At 38.9% G+C, this 14,877-nt stretch overlaps 1 protein-coding gene across 1 annotated transcript in view; it reads right to left on the bottom strand.

Moving 5' to 3' along the window:
* The window catches only part of LOC124802643 (probable cytochrome P450 6a13), a 69,345-nt gene extending 55,281 nt beyond the window's left edge, over positions 1-14,064 (bottom strand). Inside the window, exons 1-5 of the mRNA XM_047263546.1 lie at positions 14,004-14,064; positions 12,160-12,391; positions 11,685-11,873; positions 10,066-10,199; positions 251-458 (exon numbers count right to left, since the gene is read on the bottom strand). Coding sequence (XP_047119502.1) covers positions 251-458; positions 10,066-10,199; positions 11,685-11,873; positions 12,160-12,391; position 14,004 — 764 coding nt within the window. The 5' untranslated portion in view covers positions 14,005-14,064. The remainder of the gene's footprint in view (positions 1-250; positions 459-10,065; positions 10,200-11,684; positions 11,874-12,159; positions 12,392-14,003) is intronic.
* Between the last annotated feature and the right edge of the window lie 813 nt (positions 14,065-14,877).

Genomic DNA, 14,877 nt, shown 5'->3' with positions numbered 1-14,877 from the left:
GACTCCAAGCCATAGTCTGTTATATGTCCCTTACACAACCCTCTATCCTTTTGATGTTCTGTCTTCTTCAGTCTAAACAGCCAGTAATGTTAGGAACAACATTACTGCTTAAATAATAAATGGTGTGTGTGTGTGTGTGTGTGGGGGGGGGGGGGTGGGTGGGTGGGTGGGTGGGTGTGGGTGTGGGTGGGTGGGTGGGTGTATTTTATACTGAGTTCCAGTTCCCTCAGCAAGATCTTATTTCACTCACCTGAATCCGAGAATTTCAGCAAGCTTTGGTGCTTTAACAACTACAAAATGCTTTAGGTCTTTCCATAAATTTGGCACTACTATGTTTTGAGCCATATTCCAAAAATCAGCCTCCGGGTCTCTGAAAGCATTTCCTTTAAGACCAAAGACACTTGATGCAATGATATCCGTTGCAAACTGAAGTGAAAACTGCTTAATATCCACACCATCTAGAGGGAAAACCAATGACAATGATTAAAAAGCTTGAACTACCTCTTAATAAAAAATATATTAGTGGTAATTACTTTTATTCCATTATTATGCTGAATTTTCAAATATATTTATCTGTCAATGTAGTGCTATGTGGAACACAAATTTTAGAATAAGCTTTTCATCTACACTAAGCTTTTCATGTACACTACGAGAATCTGCTTCATCATTAAGTAAATCTGGCTGATAGAATTTCTCGCCAGAGATGATACAACAGTTTAACACAAATAAATATATATAAGAATTTCTTTCTCATGTTTTACATGTAGGACTCTGCTTAATTAATACAGATACCTCTCTCTCAATCTGGGGCCTGTGAACCTGCCCTGCCTTCAAAATCATTAATTCATTCATTTTCTATAGATCCCATCAAGAAGAACAACCTTCAGGAATATGGAATGAGTCAAGATATACATTAACATGAAACAAATACATCATAGAAACTTAACCTCTATATTGTGCTATCACTATACTATTTAATACTGTTCAAACTTATGCCATCAAAATTTAATAAAGTAAATTAGTAATAAAACTGCTACTTTTAAAAGAAACTGCTGTCTCAGCCTTTTTGCATAGTTGCTGTTTATATGTTATTAGTAAGTTAACAGTTACTTAATTGCAATAATATTTTTCAAAGAAAATAGTTTTACATTTATGTACACTGAGCCCTATTTATACTTCATTATTACCTGTCATACAACTTTATAATGAATATTGATATTTGCCTTGTAGATAATAGTTATTTTAAATACCCGAGTCTGGATATTCAGACAATTTGTTGAAAGTGTGTCTAATAAGGTATTCTTTTGAATTGGTTTGTAGTCCCAATTTTTTGCTTTATATTAGGTGGGAATATCGTACCATCAGAGTACATAACTCCATTCTGAACCCTCAACAGGGAAGCAAGTTTTGGTATCTGGCAGTGATTTGGATTCCCCACCCAGCTTTGGCATCAATATACAGGAAAGGCCAGAGATACTGTGGCTTCATACCACAAACACAGCTAGCCTCTGTAGAGGTTCCCACTGCCACCTCAAGCATGTAATGTAACAGTGTCTATCAACATCACTGCCCTGCACATATATGGCTGTTCTCACTTTTCTCTGAAGCCTTCATTATACGCTGTTGAGAGTAGAGTGACTGACCTTGGCTGTGTTTATATTTTTCAGTTCAGGTCACTCCTTGGACTGTTTGCAAATGCTTATGACAATTTTTTGTACTATCTGTACTTTGCTTCTGGCTAGCTGTTCACTTCATTAATGGTGCCATCATTGCCCAGATGAACCACCTGTTTGTTTCAGCTGTCTCTGCATCACCACCAGTGTGAGTGATCATAATCTGTGTTCAACCCATATTGTATAAGGTAGCTGGTCTGCACATTTTGCAACTTTATGTAAACACAGGGCTCTAAAACATACAAAAGATGAACAACACAAAGTGGATCAAATAATAAACATTTATTAAGTTTATTTAAAGTAATACTCAGCTTTGAGCATTAATAGATGCATGACTGGACATGCTGACTTGCCTAACACAGTGAAGATGGCCATCTAATCTATAAATATTTAGCTGAACTGCCATTTTTGAGAGTACTGTGTTCTGTCTCTGACAAATAACTTCACTAGGCACTTGGTGTTGAACAGTCTGTTGAACACTCATAAACAGTGGCTTGTTGCTTGGTGGTAAACGAAGAATCATCAGCTGATGTAGACTAGAAATGTATAACAGTAGCCACTCAGACGTGAACTTGGTGTGAACTGAGTCAGATGTGAACTGCAACTGATCTTGATGTGTAAATTCTATGAGAGTCACCATGTTTTGGTTTTGCTTACACACTACGATCGGCAGAATAATCTTGCATTTTGACAAGGAAAACCATTTCAGATATCAGTGTCCATTGGGGCAGCTGATATCACTCGCAGCAGATGCTTGCTATATACAGTTTATATCCAGACCCAGATGTCAGAATGAAGACATAGCTCCACGTGCTGCTTTGACAGTCTTGTAACAGAGGCAGAAAATGGTCCTTTATTGTGAGTGATATCTAGGTGGCAACAGATTGGAACTCAGTGTGGTGCCACAGCAGGAGTGCATGACAGTAGTGCCCTCTGGTCTATATTGCTGTGTACCAGTGACCAAGTACAAAGCAATTTACTTTGGTTGCACTATCCCAGAAGATAATTATAGAAGAGAACACAGCATAAAAATGTGCAAAATAAGCCAACACTTGACTTTAAGTCAATGCAGTGGCACAGTGGAGCATGCTTCTAAGGGCATAGCACATCGAAATAAGCCTTCAGATTAGTTTATCAATGTCTTGACTCCATTTTAACTTCTTATCCAGTTGAACATCCAGAGACACAAGCACTACATTCATTGCGTGATCATTAATGTTTACTTCCGGTGCTAAAAGGTCATCATTACTTGTTGTAAATTGTATAATATGATATATTAAGAGATTAAGGCTTAAACATTAAACCATTTGTAGGCCTGTTCAGCTATCATCTGAGATGTGTCTTCTAAGGTTGAGTTTGGATCCTTGATTAGTATGTTTGTGTTCTCAGAAAACACTACAGTTTTTTAACTGCTCTTCATTCAAAGTTCAGTTCTGCATGTTAGAAACAAGTGTTGGTCCAGTACTAATCTCTCTGGCACTCTACACATTGTGTATGCCATTCTGAGGTTATTTTTGTACTTGTGACACAGTCTAACAATGGAATCTATAAGTAGGAATATCAACAATGTAGGAAGAGATAGATTGCTACTTACCATAAAGATGATATGTCAGTTGCAGATAGGCACAACTAAACAGCCCTTATGCATAAGCGTTTGGCCACAGTCTTCACCAGAAAAAGAGAAGCATACACCATTCATTCACACAAGCAAGCACACAGAATGCACAGATGACCACCAACTCCTGCAGCTTGGAGCAGAATACAGCTATCACATGGAATAGAAGCAGCAATCTGGAGGGGTGGGGAACAGGTAGGGATGGTAGCACAGGGGGAAGGGAAGAGTGGAGTACTCTCTGGTGGAGTGTGCAGGGACTAGAATACCAACAGGCACAGTGTCAGAAGATTGTGTGACAGAAAGGTGGGAGGAATGGAGCAAAAAGGAGAGGAACAGGGAAAGTTGGGAGGATGCAATGGCAGAGGGTGGCAAACAAATAGGATGGCAGATGAGAATGTGGAGGTGATAGGGCAGAGAGTGCTGAAAACTGTTGGGTGGAGGGTGTGGGTAGAGTATGCTACCGCAGTTTGAGACTGGGATAGTTACAGGAGCAGAGAATATGTTGTAAGGATAACTCCCATGTGCACAGTTCAGAAAAGCTGGTGGTGAAGGGCAGGATCCAAATTACTCAGGTAATAAAATAGCCACTGAAATGAAGTGTGTTACTTTCATCAGCATGTTGTGCCACAGTGTGGTCTGCTTTGCTCTTGGCCACAGTTTGGTGGTGGTCGTTCATTCTAATGGTTGATAGTCACACCAATACAGAAAGCTATGCATTAATTGCAGCAGAGCTGGTAAATAACAAGGCTGCTTTCACAGGTGGCCCAGCCACTGATAAAGCAGGATAAACCTGTGGCAGAACTGTAACAGTAAGCGCTGGGTGGGGCGACTGGGCAGATTTCGCATTTGGGTCTTTCACGGGGAAATGATCCCTGTGGCAAGGGGTTGGGACTGTGAGTGGCATAGGGATGGACTAGGATGTTGTGGAGGTCATGTGGATGGCACAACACCACTTTAGAAGGGGTGGAAAAGATCTTGGGTAGGATGTCCCTCATTCCAGGGCACAACGATACGTTCCAGTCGGGGGTGGTATTGGGTGACAAAGAGGGCACTTATTTGTGGCTGGTTCTTGAGGGCAGTGAGAGAATTTGGGGTGTGAGGGAAAATGACACAGGAGATCTTTTGTGAACCAGGTTTGAGGAAATGTGCCTGTCTGTGAAGGCATTGGTGAAGCCCTCAGCATAATGGACCAGGGAGTTCTGGCCACGGCAGATGTACCATCCCCAGGTGGACAGGCTGTTTGGCAGGAATTTTGTCATGTGAAAGGGATGACAGATGTTGAACTGAAGGTTCTGTTGGTGGTCGATGGGTTTAATGTAGACAGACATGTGGATGGAGCCACTGGAGAGAAGGAGATGGCAGCTGGGTTGAGGAAGACCAAATGAAGAGGATGGGAGAGAAGTTGTTGAGGCTGTGAAGGAATGAAGATAGTTTGTCTTGATCCTGAGTCCAGTTTATGAAGATATTGTCAATGAAACTGAACCAGATATGAGATTTGGCTAGGAAAATCTCCTCTAGATGGACACCACCTCCATAAGTTACTCAACCAGCTGACATCTTACTTTCACCTTGGGGTACTAGTATCCAATCCCCACCCTAAACACAGTGTTTCTCCTCATCCACCCCTCATAGTGCCTAAAGCCTGCCTAGCTGACCTTTCCAACTCACCACATTCCCCAACACTGCACCAAATCCAGAGCCAAAACCTTCCTGTAACACTGTTGTTAATCTTTCCATCAAAACCCTTAGCTCCACAGAAGTTTCAATCCTGTGCAAAGACCTCACCTTTTCCTCTCGCATCTAAAATCCTCCCACCACCCCCAAGAACCAGTCACAAAGGAGTGCTCCTTCTTCACCCAGTGCCACCATGGACTGAAACAACTGAACTGCATCCTTCACTAGGACTTTGATTACCTATAATTATGCCTAGAAATGAGGGACATTCCACCTGAGATCTTGCCACTCCTCTGACAGAGGTGTTCCGTTGCCCTCCACAATATCCTAGTCCATCCCTTTGGCACTCCCAATTCCAACCCCTCACCATAGGGATTGTATCCCTGTGATAATCTCAGGTGCAAGACTTGCCTTATCCCCCCACTCAGCACTTCCTAATCCAGCCCTGTCACAAGTTTGTCCTAATCCATCATCATACCTGTGAAAGCAGCCTTCTCATTTACCAGCTCTGCTGCAATCATTTCATAGCTTTCTATATTGGTATGACTACCAACAAGCAGCCCACTAGGATGAACAGCCACTGCCAAAATGTGGCCATGAACAGAAGCAGACCACTGTGTGACACAACATGGAGATTAATGAAACATGCTTGACTTCGATAGCTGCTTCACTACCTGAGCCATCTGTATCTTGCCCTCCACCACCAGCTCTCCCGAACTGCACGGATGGGAGTTATCCTTACTAGACATTCTCTCCTCCTGTAATTATCCCCCCCTTAAATTAACATACTATCCCCAAACCTGCCACCCAACAGCTTCCACCTGCTCCTCTGTCCTATCATCTCCTTCACCCAACCATCCCTCCATGCTGTTCTCCTTTTTCCCTTCATTTTTCCCAACTTCCTGTCCTACAACCTCCTGACACTGCACCTGTTGGCATTCCAGTCTCTGCACACTCTGCCAATCAGTGCTCCTCCCTTCTACCATCTGTACATTGCTATCCCTCCCCATTCCCCACCCCTTACTGATTGTTGCTTCCATCCCACATGATAGCAGCATTCTTGCACGAGCTGCTGGTGGTCATGTGTGTGTTATGTGTGCTTGCTTATGTGGATGAATGGTGTATATTTCTCTTTTTCTGATTAAATCTGTGGGCAAAAGCTTATGCGTAAGTGTCTTTTAATTGTGCCTGTCTGCAACTTAACATATCATCTTCATGGTAAGCAGCAATATATTTTTTCTACATTATTGTTACATTGTCATACATCCTCTGCTTGCTGTTATGGAGTTAATATTCCGTCTATACAATAGGGATGCTGTTAGTGCCATAAGACTTCAATTTTCTACATAGAATTTTATGATCTTCACAGTTAAAGTTTTCCCCAACCTATTCCTCATTCCTCCCTGAGGAAGGAACTAAAAACTCTGAAACTATGGTAGTTTCTGTTCTGCATTTATGTGTCTCTATTAGCAGCACTTAAAATTTTGTCTCCTGACGGTGAATATTAACCAGTTATTCTTTCTTCTTGTAATTTGTCACGCATAACCCAAGTAACGGATGTAGAATTTGACAGCTTTTAGACTGAATTTAGAATTAAAAGTATATTCTGAACTTTAAAATCTGCTTCAACAGTGTAAATAAATGAATATAATTATCTATTTCATGGCAATCTGATTTTGTCAATCATTTCATAGATTTTTTCGGACAATATCAAGTGATCTGAAACTTCAATATCCCCAGGCCAGTTGTAGTTCAGTGGCTCCAAAGAAAACTAAAAAAAATCTGCTGATTATTTTTACTTGACTCAGTGTTCTGTCTAACAGAATGAATATCTGGATCATATAGTTCTTTTATGCCAGCCTGCTGGCCTTTTATAGAAATGTTATCAGACTCCTCTTTTACATTAAGCAATTGTTTGATATACTCCTGCCAGCTAAGTAGCATTTTTGTTGTCACTGTGAGAATCTTCACATTTTCATTTCATTGTCTAACAATTTCATGCTTTTCTTCAGGGAAATTACTTTCAGTTTTTGTGTTTATACCCTCAGTTATATGACAACATTAATTTACTGACTTTCTTGTTTGGTTTGTTTTAAGTATCTTGTCATCTTTCACAGATTTGTTTCTTTGGATGTCTGGTTGAATTTTACCTCACTAGCTTATACCACTGATTTCCCATCTTAACATTTACATTCATCTACCTAATTGTTTCATCAACAAGCTGACCTTTTCTACTCCGGTTTTTGTCGTATCTCCAATAGCTTCTTGAACCAGAATTATTTCCTTCTTTTGTCATAGTTTTGTATGCACCGAGATTACTACACTAAGTACTGAGCCATTAGGGCAATGACAATAAGAAGGAATAAAGGAAGGGTTATGATAGTAACAGGATGGTGAGAAACACATTTTGTTCAGTTCATCTGGTGAAATCATCCACTTTGAGAACTAGTGCCAGCAAGTACACTATGATCAATGAAGCTCCTAGTTACATGTGAATTTCATTTTCTGCACCCATGCACAAAATGCTAAGTTAAGTCCTTGCCACATCAAAAAGTAAGGTTAATAGTCCTTGAATAATGATGCTTCATGTATTATTTTATTTTAAGAGATTCATTAAGTTGTCTTCCTTTAGTTTTTATCACATTTGCACAACTTATCCTTTTGTGTTTCGTATAAAAAGTAACTTGTCATTGCTTTTTCATGCCATTCTTACTGAAGCCTCTCTTTCTATATTGTTTGCTTGATGTACTATTTTTAGTTTTATTTTATTCATCCATTATATTTTATTTGTTCGTGTCTTTCTTTTATATTTTCTTCTTCCTCTTGCAGGCTTATTTTCTTTTTTTTTTTTTTCAGCTGAATAATACCTTTTACTAATAGATATGTGAAATAAGAAATTCAATTTTGATATTTCTTTGTTGCTATTAGTCCTGCTGTGGTAATGCTGATGAAAGAAATAATGAATTTACTGTAACTTCCACATCTGTGATACAAGGCCTTGCTCTCTGTATATATTTATTCATTCAGTCAGTTCAAAACAGAGTTATGTGAACTCATATGTAAGTCTACATCTACATGGATACTCTGAAAATCACACTTAAGTGTCTGGCAGTGTATCAAATAAAAAAAATTGAAGACATGCGATAGTATTAACTCCCTAAACAACTTATTTGTTTACCGATACATCACATTAGAAATTGAAAATTCCTGCTAATAGATAATGAAGCCCAATGTAAATTACCTCTTTCCTTACAGTGAATAGAATGCTTTTTCTTAGAAAGTTATCAGTGTAGTTATGTAAGTGTTCGTCAAGCAACTGAAGAAAACAGAATAGCAAATACAAGTACTATGAAGAAATACTACAAATTTCAATGTAACAGCTTTTTTTTATCAGTTGTGTGAGAGGTTTCATTCAGGATTTTTTATGTTTGTGTGGAGCATAGCAAACTTATGTTAGTAATGTAACATTCAGAAAACGTTTGTGAATTCCAGTTAGTTCTAGTGACAGATGACTACTTCAAATCACTCAGTAGCCCCAAAGGCTCTCCTTTATCATGCCATGCAGAGAACATGAAGTATGATGAAGTGTATAATTAAACAAAAAAGAGGGTTTACATCCAATGTCGCTGGAAACTTATACAACAATAAACAAGTGAAGAAAGCATGTGTGTGTGTGTGTGTGTGTGTGTGTGTGTGTGTGTGTGTGTGTGTGTGTGTGTGTGTGTGTGTGATTTTCACTCTAATGAAGTAAATTTGGGAAGTAAGTTACAGTGTTCACAAATTTGTTTATGTGCTTATTTAATGCCTAATTCTCAAATGATAACAATAATGAAATGTACTGCAGTACTTAATGGAATAAAAGTAAAACAAAAGTCATCTATTATACAAGCAACCAGACTGCAACTATTTAATATTTGATATATGTAATACACTGAGGTGACAAAAATAATGAGATACCACCTAATATTATTGGAGTAGTGCATCAACTCGGCACAGCCTCGACAAGTAGTTGGAAGTCTCCTGCAGTAATATTGTGCCATGCTGCCTCTATAGCTGTCCATAATTGTGAAAATGTTGCCAGTGCAAGATTTTGTGCACAAACTGGCATCTCAATTATGTCCCATAAACGTTTGATGGGATTCATGTTGGGCAGTATGGGTGGCCAAACCATTCACTCATATTGTCTAGCATGTTGTTCAAACCATCTGTGAACACTTATGGCCTAGTGATAAGGTGCATTGTCATCAATTAAAATTCCATCATTTTTTGGGAACATGACATCCATGAATGGCTGAAAATCATCTCCACATAGCAGAACATCCAGAGGACCCAGCCCATTCCATGTAAACACAGCCCACATCATTATAGAACCACCACCAGCTTGTGCAGTGTCTTGTTGATTACTTGGGTCCATTGCTTCACAGGGTCCATGCCACACTGAACACTAGCATCTACTCTTACCAACAGAAATAGGGAGTCACCTGATTAGGCCATGGTTTCCCAGTCATCTAGGGTCCAATCGATGTGGTCACAAGCCCAGGTTAGGTGATGCAGGTAATGTGTTCTTAGCAAGGGCAGTCATGATGGTCACCTGCTCCCATAGCTCATTAATGCCAAATTTCACCACACTGTCCTAATGGATATTGTTGTCAAATGTTCCACATTGATTTCTGCAGTTATTTCACGTAGTGTTGCTTGTCTGTTAGCACTGCCAACTCCACCCAAACATAACTGCTCTTGTTTGTTACAGAAAGCTGTCGGCCACTGCATTGTCTATTGTTAGAGATTATGCCTGAAATGTGGTTTCTTGGCATACTCTTGACACTGTGGGTAGCAAACTACTGAATTCTCTAATAATTTTCAAAATGGCATGTCCCAATCATCTAGCTCCAACTACCATTATGCATTCAAAGTCTGTTAATTCCTGGCATGCAGCCATAAACACATTGGAAACCTTTTCACGTCAATTACCTGAGTAAAAATGACCGTTCTGCCAATGCACTGCCCTTTTAAAACTTTTGTATGTGATACTGTCACTGTATGTACATATGCATATTGCTACCCCATGACTTTCTGTCACTTCAGTGTATATGTATAACAAACCTTGACTCCTGGCTTCTGGCAATTTTTCTAAGTATACCAAGGCCTCCTTGGTAACTTCCATCATCAGAGGGAATATTGGTCGAATTTTTGCTACTGTCATTGCTGGAGTCAAGAGATTTCTTGTGTCTTTCCATCTGCAAAGATAGAGAAGTGCTGATTTTAATATCCACAAAAACTGAGACTTTGCATTTAAAGTACATTAGCAGAAACATTCTTGCTTAGTTTATGTGTATCCAAAACAGTACATATATGATTTGTAATTATATGTTGGGGTTATTTTTATGTGCAAGTGAGCCAGATGAGGACTCTGTTGCAAGAACAATGCTGTACATTAGGTAGAATCTCAGTCACAAATCTCTGAAAGCTCAAATTCCAGAATGAGTCAGGAAAAGTATTACCTCCTCCAACATACCAGTATATCCCAAGTAATGACCATAGTAGTAAAATCAGAGAAATTTAGAATCTTGCATAGGTGTGTCAACAGCCTTTCTTCCCACGTAGCATCATCATATTGAATGGGAAGAGGGGACAAATTATTTTGGTATCCTATGTACACTATACGACACATCATACAGTGGCTTGCAGTGCATAGCTAGATGTAGGTCCATATTTTAAATTACACTTTTGAGATATTTCAGAGCTACAAAATATTTATCACAGGATAGTATTTATCTACAATTGCAACAAAAGAAGGTGTGTTTACAATGCCTGTTACTATTCATTACGCAGCTAACAAGGGTCTTTAGCTTTTGAATATTAATAAAAAATAAAATTTATGGGGAAGGCTAATAAAAAATGTTCTTAATTTTTTTGAATCATGGCATTATCTTTGTGGAGGATAGCAACAATCCAGAAACTGTTGAAAAGTTTCTAGTTTCAGACTTTGATACAGTTTTTCCAATAAACAATTAACTGTTTCAGATGGTTATGACCGTCTTAAGATCTCTGTGCCCAAATTTAGTATGATAGAAGTATGTTAGAATGCTGCTAAAATACAGTACCAAATGTCATTTGAGATTGTTTGTACTTACTCTACATGATTGTTGATTTATTATGTCACTATCATAGACTTTCTTTTAACTTTGTAGGGATTCTCAGTTTCTTGTTTTATGTCACACAGGGCCTTATTCAGAACCTTTGCACCTGAATAAAGATCATTCTCCAAACCCTAGACAGTTTTAATCCAATCTTCAAGCCATTTCCTGCCACCAGTCCCACACCAAAAGTTTCGTAAAGCTCATTATTTGATTCTGTAGGTCTCCCTTCAGTTCATTTTATAGCTCTTTGTATAAAAATCTCACTGTTTTATAATTAGTTTTCTTGGACCTACATGATAAATAAATAAAATAAATCCATCCTGCAATCTACTCTTCCCTCTCCCATTTCATCACATGCAGGATTATGTGCAGTATGCTAAGTCCCTGCGTGCTTTGTAGTCAGCTTCCACCTGATGCCATATTCATATTTATGTGCATCCTCCATATCATATCATTACACATGTGTTTCCCTCACTTTTTTCATGGTCACCACAACCAGTACAGAAGTACACAAATCTGACAACACTGTTATTGAAACACTGAAGCAAGAGAGATATAAGAGCACATGATATCATGGCATACCTTTCCTCATGCTGTGCAGATGGACTTTTTCCAACTACTGGGTCAACTTCTTCACTCACTTGGAATTCATTGTCACTAAAATTGTGGAATTCCTTTACTAGAACTGTCTTTATTAGCTCCAGATCTCGCAATAAAATTGCTGGTTGATGACACTTGTAAAAACCACCATATGGATGGTCTTCCAGCTTCCTGTAAAAACCGTTGTGTTCAACATAAAAACTGAGATGATATTTTATGTTCAAATGTAGTTTCTTCACAAGAAATTGTTTCATTTTTACTTTTAATGACAGTATTAAAAAGTAGCTTGGTGAATCACATCAATAGAAAAAAACAATATTATATTGATGTAGCACGTATTTTCTTTCCACATAAAAAAGTTTCTGTTTCTTGATAATGTAACTTCTTGAAATTAGTATCTATCAATTTCTGCAATACTTTTATATTATGGTACTTTAGTTTTTCTTCTCCTACTTACATGTACAAATCTTGATACACAGAGCTAAGCGCTTTCTTTCTTGTGATATAATCACCAATATTACCAAAGAATAATACTGGTTTCACAAAAGGCACATCTTGTAGTTGCCAGTGCCTGTATTTCCACATCATATAAGCATAGAGTACACTTACTGTTGCCACTAAAAATAGTAAGCAATCCAATCTCCATAGTGGAAATATTTCCAAAAGAGATGCCATAGCCCACGCAGGCACTGAAATTGTTTTATGGAAGAAATTAGTACACAAGGACAGAGTGGCTTACCTATTGTAATGAAATTCAAAGTATAAATGAATTTGATAATGGGTTCTTTAATAATAAAACAACAATGGAAACAAGTACTTTTTTGTAGATTAATATTATAATGCAAATCCCTAGATCATAACATACAGTGAAATGAGTAAAGGCAAGCATGCACCACACAATGGATGCACTGGATAGTCTATAGCCTCATTAACTAGAAGTGAATAAACAGTTGGCAAGTTACATTTCGCCACTGCTACTAACTTACTGCAACGTTGAATGTTTTGTTAACATGACTCTTCACTGCATAATATCTCTGCAGGAAACTATTTACAAAATAGTTAATATACTATTGTTAACATCAAAAACACCCTAAAATAGAGTCATTGTTGTAATTCAGTTGTGATGGTATACATATTTATACGCAACATTAAATACTGATACAATATGGAAAATGTGGCAGGAGTTTATGTAATTCCATCTATTTTATTGTTAACTATATGAAAAAGGTAACAGTGTCTGTATAGAGACTAAAAATGGTATGCAAGAAGGGAGGACTATCAGACTGAAGACAAACATTTGAAGCAAAAGCTAAGGTACAAGCTTTTCCAAATGTTTGTTTAAACTAAAATAACTGCTCTGACTTAGAGGTGAGCATGTGAGGAAAGAAATTTCTGAACTTACACAATAAAAATGTATCATGTGTATTAGTGGTTATTATGTTTGATCTAAACATTGTGTGTGTGTGTGTGAGTGAGTGGGTGAGAGGGGGAGAGTGTGTGTGTGTGTGTGTGTGTGTGTGTGTGTGTGTGTGTGTGTGTGTGTTTTTCAGTATCACATCACTGCAGTATATATATTCTACTTTTGAACTTGTTCCTTTTGCAGCATTCTACAAAGTCTGCAGCAGTCATAAACCCTGTGTTGAGGCACAACTAATTCCTTATTCACTGTTCAGACATGACAGAGCTATTTTCTTTCTGAACTGCAGTAGAATAAATCATTCTGGAGAAGAACTACATTTATAAATTTAAAACGATGAAGGCTGTAAATTCATCCAAGATTTTTCCTCATCCATATTGTTTCTATTTCATTATATTTTACGTTATAAAAGTAAGCAGTGTTCATCAGTATCCAAATCAGACAGGATACTATGATATCTTACAGTATGTCATCTAACAAATGGATATAATTCCTTATTCACTTTTTATACATGACAAAATTATTCTTTATGCTCTGCAGTACAATAAACTATTCACCACGCACAAAAAAACAAAGCACCTTGTCTCAAGACTAGTCTATTGCACTGACGTGAACAAAAAACACAGTGATATACTGAGAGACATCAGGTTATCATGTCCATTGTAGGCTCTGCAGAACACCAGAAATGTGGCGTTAGAGAAGAACTGTTCTAATACCAACAGGAAAAAGTTGCAAATTGGTATTGAAATGTTTACTGTCTAAAACACAGTGTCATAGGAACGAGATGTGTGAGAAAAGACTTTGACGAATTTATAGATTTGATCATTTTTATTAAAAAAGATATTCAATTGATGGTACGTAAAAAAGTGTCAAGATATTCGCACTTATTTGTCGTTGCTGCCACAGCAGTACAAGGTTCACAACGATCTGCACGATGTTTACGTAATCGATTTAAGTAAAATGTCATCTGCGGTTGAAAGGTAAAAAGCAATATTCCCAGGAAAGATCGTTACTGTGCGTTGTAGAGTTGTGATCGGTATACGGAGTAATCACATCGCGCGGCGCGGCGGAACGTTGCCCGCAGAGCTTGACTTCTCGCCCGCTTACCTGCCGGCGCGCTGCGGCGGATCGCGCGGTGTGAGTGTCAGCGGCGAGTGGCGGCCAACGGCGGACGGATTGCCGTCGGAAGCGAGGTCCCAGGGTCAGGCTGGGCTCCGGATCGCTGCCAATTGTTCCCAATTATTGTTAGGGACGGTGGCAGAATTACGGCGATATGTGCCAGCCATGACCCGGTCGCTCCCGCCGGCTGTCTCCCTGGCTCGCCTCGCGGGCACACAGCCGCACCGCACGCCAGGGCCCCGCTTCCGGAGCCTGTAATTGGCGTGCAGCGGCCGGTTAATAGCAGCCTCGCCATCCATTGAGTCGCACTCACAACCGACATTTTTTTTCACTTTCTCCTTAAGCGTCACCTCTGTCGTTATTGAGGTATCGGGTGTGATTCTGTAGTTTTTCTGAGGCAGGTGCATAAGTTCGTATCGTTTTTGTTTTGCGTGTTGGCAGTCCTAGTGAAATATTTTGTCTATCGATTGTCAGTTTTTATTTGTAGTTCACCGCTGCTAGTTATGTTTTCTTGAGCGCTGAAAGACCTGAGTCGAAACAAGGCCCCGGGAGTAGACAACATTCCATTAGAACTACTGACGACCTTGGGAGAGACAGTCATGACAAAACTCTACCATCTGGTGAGCAAGATGTATGAGA

Source organism: Schistocerca piceifrons, chromosome 6, assembly GCF_021461385.2.
Source record: "Schistocerca piceifrons isolate TAMUIC-IGC-003096 chromosome 6, iqSchPice1.1, whole genome shotgun sequence".
In the NCBI taxonomy this organism is placed as follows: domain Eukaryota; kingdom Metazoa; phylum Arthropoda; class Insecta; order Orthoptera; family Acrididae; genus Schistocerca; species Schistocerca piceifrons.
The sequence above is the reverse complement of the archived record's forward strand: the minus strand, read 5'-3'. Positions and strand labels throughout refer to the sequence as shown.